Source organism: Myodes glareolus, chromosome 6 (genome assembly GCF_982192425.1).
Source record: "Myodes glareolus chromosome 6, mMyoGla1.1, whole genome shotgun sequence".
Lineage (NCBI taxonomy): Eukaryota > Metazoa > Chordata > Mammalia > Rodentia > Cricetidae > Myodes > Myodes glareolus.
In genome coordinates this window covers 23,987,617-23,995,175 of record NC_142031.1, presented here as the reverse complement: position 1 = coordinate 23,995,175, position 7,559 = coordinate 23,987,617, and the positions used below count along the sequence as shown (strand labels likewise).

Here is a 7,559-nt window from a genome sequence, read left to right as displayed (position 1 = left end):
CAGTTTTCCCTTATGAAGCTGTGAGTTCATATTCACACAAGTATGCTTGTGCAAAGCCAAACAATCAAGTTCTACTTTGTGATGGTCATGGGAGCACCAGGTCTCCAGTCCAGAGTGGCTCTGGCCATGTATGAGGCTCACAGACGATGTGGTATAAGGGTTGCTTTAAAACTCACGCACCAATAAAAGACATATATCATTTGTGAACACACACACACACATGAAATAGATGGAAAGCAACACGCCATGATGCCACTTGCTGTGGCAACCATGGGGAGGCAGCTAAAACAGGAACCGTACGTCAGTTTCTTCTGGTGTGTTAATACTATTTCAGGTGAGCCAATCAGGCGGCGCTCCTCCCACGTGGTCTGGAGCTTCATGCAGGAAGCAAACAATCCACTGAGGAAGACATAATCTGCCAGGGCCAATAGGTTCAAAGTAGGTAAGGGGTGGGAGCTGTGCAGGGCTGGACAGATGCCAAGGCCCAAGGCAGGAGCCCATTAAAGAGCAGAAAGAGGTTATAAGGGAAGTGGCTATAATGGTAGTTAAAGGGGGACAATAGGTTCTGACAAGCAATCCTTAGGGTCAAGAAGATGGTGTTGCCTTTTATCCCTCTGAGAAGGAACTAGTGAGTTCTGAGTAGAGGAGGGTCATGGTATGACTTAAGATTTAATAGCATCCCTCAAGGAGTTCAAGGGTATGAATATATATATATATATATATATATATATATATATATACATATATATATATATATATATATATTTCAAGTCCTTGGTGATGTGGGCACACAGGAGAGATGCTAAGAGCTTGGCCTAGAGTGATCCCAGTGCACTATGGGGGAGGCAGGTTCAGGACATGTTTCAAAGGTGGGGCCACCGAGCATCCTTACAATTGGATCTAGGGCGAGGGTAAGGGGTGCCTTATTATGGTTCAGACCTACAATGACTTCCAAAGTTCTGTGTGTGAAAACCTTGGTCCCTGGAGTGTTGCTATTTAGAGGTGGTAAAATCTTCAAGAGATGAGGCCCAGTAGTATGCCACTTGGGTTGCATCCTTGAGGAGAACAGTGGGATCCCAATCCCATCCTTTCCCTCCTTTTCTTCCCACCCCTGAAGCGTACGGCATTGTAACTCCACCGTGTGTGTGTGTGTGTGTGTGTGTGTGTGTGTGTGTGTGTGTGTATGCTACCACAAGCCCCAAGGAAAACTGTGAGCCGAAGTGCACCGCTCCTCCTCCGAGAGAGGTACCTCTCTAACCTCCTTGGGTACCTGTGACAGTGATGGGAAGCTGATGGACATGGGCCTGAAGAAAGAGGTTGACAGCAGAAACCAATGCAGAGAAAGTTCAGGCTGACAATCTCTGTCACTCGACACACTGGAAATCTCATGGCGTGACTGTCAGTGTCAGGGAAAACAGGGAGGCCTCTTTGGAAAAGAGATGGGCCATTCTCAAGAAGATCCTAAACCGCCACAGGGCCCAACTGGCCGAATTAGATGCCCAATACTGTGAAAAATGATGATGAGACGTGGGAAGAAAGGGTTTGTTTGCCATATAGCTGATACTGAGCCAGTCCAAGGCCGGAATGGAAGCAGAGGCCATGGAGAAATGGTGCCCTCTGGCTTGTTCTACACGGCTTGCTCAGTCTGCCCAGGGGTTGTACCACAAACGGTGCAATGGCCCCCATGTATCAATCATTAACAAGAGGAATGCCCCACAGACTTGTCTACAGCCCAATCTGATAGAGACAATTCCTCGCTCAACATTCCCTCTTCCTAGATGATCCCAGCTTTTTCAAATTGACAAAAGAAACCAGCACAGCAACCAACCCACTCTCCAGTATATGCCCACAAGACAGTAAATTATGTGAACTCATACCCCCCAAAAAAAAAATCCATTGCAGGATCGCTCACAGCAAACCCCAACACCTGTGAGCTGATGAATGAATAGCGCAGATGTGGTCTATCCACACAGTGGAGTAGCACTTGGCACTAAAAGAGAATTAGAGTACAGGACACGTTACAACACAAACATGTTAGTACGGCTCCTAAAAGCCCGGTCCCCAGAGGACCGCCTTTAACTTTTCCTGTTTTTAAATCTTATGTGTATGGGTGTTTTGCTTGTTTTAATCTGTGTGCCATATGCAGGCAGTGCTCACGGTGGCCAGAAGAGGGCATCAGATCCTCTGGGACTGGAATTACAGATGGTTGTGAGCCACCTTGTGGGTGCTGAGAACGGAACCCAGGTCCTCTGGAAAAACAACCAGGGCTCTTAACCACTGAGCCGTCTCTCCAGCCCCAGAAGGCCACCTTCTGTATGATTCCAGATATGTGAGTGTCTAGAAGAGATAAATTGTGGGCTCAGAGCGTAGTGGGTGCCAGTGACTGAAGGATGACAGCCAGAGAATGAGCAGGACGGGGGTGGCTCGAGGGGGTGGAAACGTTGAAGCACTAGTTGTAGCTGTGGTGTGGCAACTGTAACATACTAAACTTGTTGATGTTGCATCTTTAGGGGCAACCTCCTGCTTAAGCAAATGAGTGCACTAAAAGCAAAAATTTCACCATCATCACCAGAAATAGCAACTATATCTGTCTATAACTGCATTAATCTCCTATGCAGTTCCTTATTGCACATCTGCAGAAAACATTTAGTAATATTTTGTGCACTGTTGTTAGTCACATATGTACTAGCATTCCCAAAAACTGCTGCAGCGTGTGTCCTCACTCATCCTTGTTTGGTGATCTCTCCTGGCTGGGCTCCTCATGAATGTCAGCTTCTGGCCATGGTACGCAATAATGCGCTGAATGAACACGCTGCACGTGTGGTTTTCTAAGGGAGAAGTCAAGAAGTGGAATTGATGTGAATTACTCTGCTAAATTGCCATTGAGATATATATATATACATATATATATATATCTCCATCTAAAATGCATGTGATGCCTGATTCCTTTCCAGTTTGAGGTGGTTGAACCAAGTGTTTAAGAATGAGTAGGATAGGATAGCTGAGCAGTGGTGGTGCACACCTTTAATTCTAGCACTCGGGAGGCAGAGGCAGGCAGATCTCTGTGAGTTGGAGGCCAGCCTGGTCTACAAGAGCTAGTTTAGTTCATGGGCGGGGTGGGGGGGGAGTAGGATTAAGGACAAAGTGCTAGTCTGGTGCTATAATGGAAGAAAGAAAATCATAATGCTTTTCAACTGGGAGCTAACACTTATCAGGGATGTACACAAGACAAGATCTGTCTTTCTAATAGCCAAGGGTCGCTGAGTTTGTCTTTTGCTCCATTTATGGCTGGGTAAAGGTTCCTATGGTAGGTAACAAGAGGGGCCAACGCCACAGCTCTCTGTGAAAGAGAAAGGAAAGGCCTGTGAGAACTCAAGAGGAAGCGGTCTGTCGTCCATCTCCCAGATTCAAGTTCTAGGGCGCCAGAGAAAATAGTGGCCAAACAGCCACGTCAAGTCCTTGCCAAGTCACTTCCTGGAGCCCGAAGGTGGTAGACGACCACTTTCCTCTCACCAAAACCCTAACTCCGTCTACTTTTAAGTTTGTTCCCTCCTCTGTCCTACTTAGATAGAGAGAGGGAGAGTTTAGGAAGCTGTCCGGAGATGAGGCCTCTCCACTCCCAGGGGCAGCGGACGCCAGGCGGATTACAGGAGCAAGGATTGGGAAGTGCGGGAGAGGACCTCTGTTGCCCGAAGCGCTCCCACCTCTGGCCTGGAGAGAGCCTGGAGAGACCAAAAGAACTGGCCCAGGCACTGGTTACAGCGATGGGGATGCAAATGGAAAGCAATGGGGAACGATGGGGATGCGAATTGGGAGCGATGGGGAGCGCGGGTCAAGGTCGTTACAGCCCCAGAGTGAGAGCACGCTGCTCCAGCGCCCCCCACTGAGACAAACACAGATGCCCTGCACGGCCCACGCAGCTGCCTGGACAGGGTCCCGCGCCTCTCCAGCCTGGCGGTGGCCGCCCGGCCCCTCCCTCCGCGTTCGCCGGCGGCTGTCTGAAGGCGCCGCTGGGCCCAAAAGAGTCGCCTGGGTCTGGGCATGGAGGGCGCGGCGGGCGACCCGTACCGGCGACCCGCGCGGCGCACGCAGTGGCTGCTAAGCGCTTTGGCTCACCACTACGGGCTAGACCGCGGCGTGGAGAACGAGATCGTGGTGCTGGCTACCGGTCTGGACCAGTATCTGCAGGAGGTCTTCCACCATCTGGACTGCCGGGGTGCCGGGCGCCTGCCGCGCGCCGACTTCCGCGCGCTGTGTGCTGTCCTGGGGCTGAACGCCGACGGGGAGGCGACCACCGAGGACGCAAACTCCGCGGAGGAGGCCGCTAAGGACTCGGCTGCGGGAACAGTTGCCGGAGGGGACGCGGACGTCAGGGAAGAGGCACGCCTGGCTCTGGGGGCCGACCCTCCCGAACTCACTTTCCGCCAGTTCCACGCACGCCTCTGCGGCTACTTCAGTACCCGAGCGGGGCCCCGGCTGCCCCGCGGAGCTCTCAGCGAGCACATCGAGACGCAGATCCGCCTCCGCCGCCCGCGTCGCCGCCGCCGCCGGCCTGGCTCGCCCAGCCTGCACGGCGGCGCCAGTGGAGAGCTTGTGGCGCATCTAGAGGAGGAAAACAGCAGCCTCCGCGAGCTGGTGGAGGACCTTCGCGCTGCGCTGCAGAGCAGTGACGCGCGCTGCCTGGCCCTGCAGGTGCGCGGGATGCCGGGGGTGGAGACAGCATCCCCACCTTGGCCCACTCCCTCCTCCCCTGGCCCTCACCGTTCCCCCACTCCACCCCCCTCATTCCAACTTGCACCTCAGTTTATCGTTCCTTAAAACTCCAGCTTCACAGCCCTGTCCCTTCTAAACCCAAGAAGGAACCTGTCTAGGCAGTCACATAATGACGGGTCAGCAAGCATTCTTCTCCTGGGAGGTTTAGGGGAGACAGAGAAGAGGACCTCCCTTCCTCATGTCAATGAAACCTGTGGAATCCCTCAGCGCCAGGCTTCAAACACAAGTGAGAAAGACACAGGATGGCTAGCACTGAGGGCCAGGCCTACTCAGAGCTACTGAGGTGGAGGCATTGGGCTAACTGCAGAGTTAGCCTGGCCTGTGGGATCAGTCCACGAACACTTGAGCTCTGTGCACAACTTGGTGTTGAGTGCAGTGCAGGTGGTCGGCAAAGGGAGAAAAAGGCCCTTATGGGAAGAGAACCAAAAATTAAAATAAAATAGAATACTTTTTAAAAACTGGCAAGATGGCCTCTGTGGTTCGTATGTGTGGCATGAAAGCTTTAGACCGGGCACAGGGAACCCTCGAAGGGCGCAGTCATGTGTGGGGTGCCTGAAACTGACTAAAAGAGTCTGTCCATCCTTCACGCTCAAGTATTTTCTAGGTACATTGTGCCAGCTCCCTCTATGCTTTGGAACACTGCAGTAAACAAGACAGACCTAGTACATAGATCTCAGGAAGGGCGGCAACACCCGTCTGATGTTTAGGCCGTGCCTTGAGTCCACAGAAGTAGGAGCAAACGTTGGATGCATAAGTTAGGCCGCGAAGTCACGACTTTGGGGAATTACTGTCACTATACAAAGAACAGACTGTGGACTTTCTGTCCCTGCTTTCAGTGGGGGGAGGGGTGTTGCACACACACGTGCATTATTTGGTCGTGCCCCTGCTCAGTGAGCGAGCTCTGTGGTGTAAGGGGAGGTCCGGTAGGCTCCTGGAGTGGGTATTCACTCTTGCTTCCCGCGGGCAGGTCGGCCTCTGGAAGAGCCAGTCGGACATCCCGGAAGCAGCGGCGCACAAACTGCAGCGCGCGCAGGGAGCGCTGGCAGAGGCAGAGGCGCGCGCCCGGCGGCTGCAGCGCGGTCAGGTGGAGGTGCGACTGCGCACCGAGGAGGCCCGCCAGGCGGTGCGGCGCAGCTTGCACCGAGTGCGGGAGCTGGAGGCGCTGGCGCTGCGCGTTCCCCGCATGCAGCGCCAAGTGCAGCGACTGGAGGCGGAGCTCCGACGTTACAGGTGAGTAGAGCGAAACTGGCGCGGAAAAGACCATGCGGGTCCGTTCCCTAAACCTAAGTGTGCAACCCGGTCAAGCGCTCTAGTGTTCATTTCTTTCTGTCTTCTGGCATTCATGCATAGGTTCTTCCATTTCTTACATCATTGTGGACTCCATTACCGTCCATTGGTTCATCCTCTATCCGTTCACCCTCCTATTCATCCATGAAATCCTTTTACTTGCTACTCATAGATTGCAATCAGAGACACTCATTCTTAGCTCTTCAATTTGATCCTGATTGTCACTGACTGCATGCTGCATAAGGGCCCTGAGCAAAGCCCTTAATCCTAGGACAGCCAAGAAAAGAGGGGCCTGTTATGACCCCATTCTTCAGATAGGAAACAGATTTAGAGTGACCTTTTGTGCTGTCTGGATCAGGGCAGGAAGCTAGACTCGGGAGAAGGCACTGATTCTGGCAAGACGACTGACAGATGTGTGACTTTGGCAAGTCACCAGCTTTCTCCAGGCTGTTGCTCGTGGGTGGAGCAGACTGGACCCTTTGCAGAGTAGAACAGCTGTGAGACTCTGCCTGGCTGTGCTGGGTGCTCTCCTTGACCTGCACATGCGCTGAGACCTTCCCTGGGCCACTGCCTACCTGGTGAGGGGTGTGACTCTGAGCCAGACAGACCAAAATCCCTGGTGAGCTGCCATCAGGGAGCATGAGCCTTCCACAGGGGACAATATGAGGAGGTGGCAGAAAGGGACAGCTAGAGCCTGGGGCAGCTGTGTTCCTGCTGCAGGCTTAGCCCGTCCCCTGCCCCAAAAGTGGGAGCAAAAGGCTGAGAAAATGGGAACAATATGGGCAAAACCCTCAGGGCCACCATAGCACATTCCAGAAACTAAATGGAAGTCAGTATAGCTGGGGAAATCTAGCTGGAGAAGCCGGGAAAGGCTGGGCATCTGGAGCCTAGTAGGAGCATAACCTTGATCTTCTCCTTAGAGAGCATGAAATCGTGGAAACGGGAAACGTCTCAAGCCAGGGTGGCCCAAGCAGATTGCATTTCAGAAAGAAAACAAAAACAAAACAAAAACTGCCCCGTTTCAGCTGTGACAGGGCAGAGAGGAGGGACAAAGAATAGGAGATGGCCTAGAGGGGCCAGTGAGGACAATTCTCCCCGAGAGAGGGTGATCTGAGCCAGGCAGTGGGGGTGGGGGTGGTAAGCCCAAGAGGTGGCTTTGAACTTATGCCCTCAGAGGAGGCACCTCACCCTTGACTTCTGAGGCACTCACAGCTGGGAGAGGCTGACCCTGGCAGCTCCAAATGTTTGGATAGTTGCTTCCTGTTTGCATAGCTGATGGGCTACAGATCTGAGCCGGTTGACATAAGGGCCATGTTTATGAGGAGAAACAAATGGTCTCCTTCATTTTGCCTTAAAGTCACAATTACTCATTTCTGCCTTAAGACGACTACGGCATGAGGTGTAAGCATGGTGGAGAAGGTGGATTCCTGCCCATCACAGCATTTGAGTCTCAAAACTGCTGTGCATGGTGGAGATCTCAGTCCTCCCTTTACAGATTA

The 7,559-nt window shown here is 52.6% G+C and overlaps 1 protein-coding gene across 2 annotated transcripts in view; it reads left to right on the top strand.

Annotated features, from left to right (window-relative positions):
* Positions 1-3,988: 3,988 nt before the first annotated feature.
* Efcc1 (EF-hand and coiled-coil domain containing 1) overlaps positions 3,989-7,559 on the top strand; it is a 41,285-nt gene continuing 37,714 nt past the window's right edge. For both annotated transcript variants that reach the window (XM_085690610.2, XM_085690609.2), the window contains exons 1-2: positions 3,989-4,692; positions 5,741-6,003. In XM_085690610.2, coding sequence (XP_085546736.2) covers positions 4,042-4,692; positions 5,741-6,003 — 914 coding nt within the window. In that variant the 5' untranslated portion in view covers positions 3,989-4,041. The remainder of the gene's footprint in view (positions 4,693-5,740; positions 6,004-7,559) is intronic.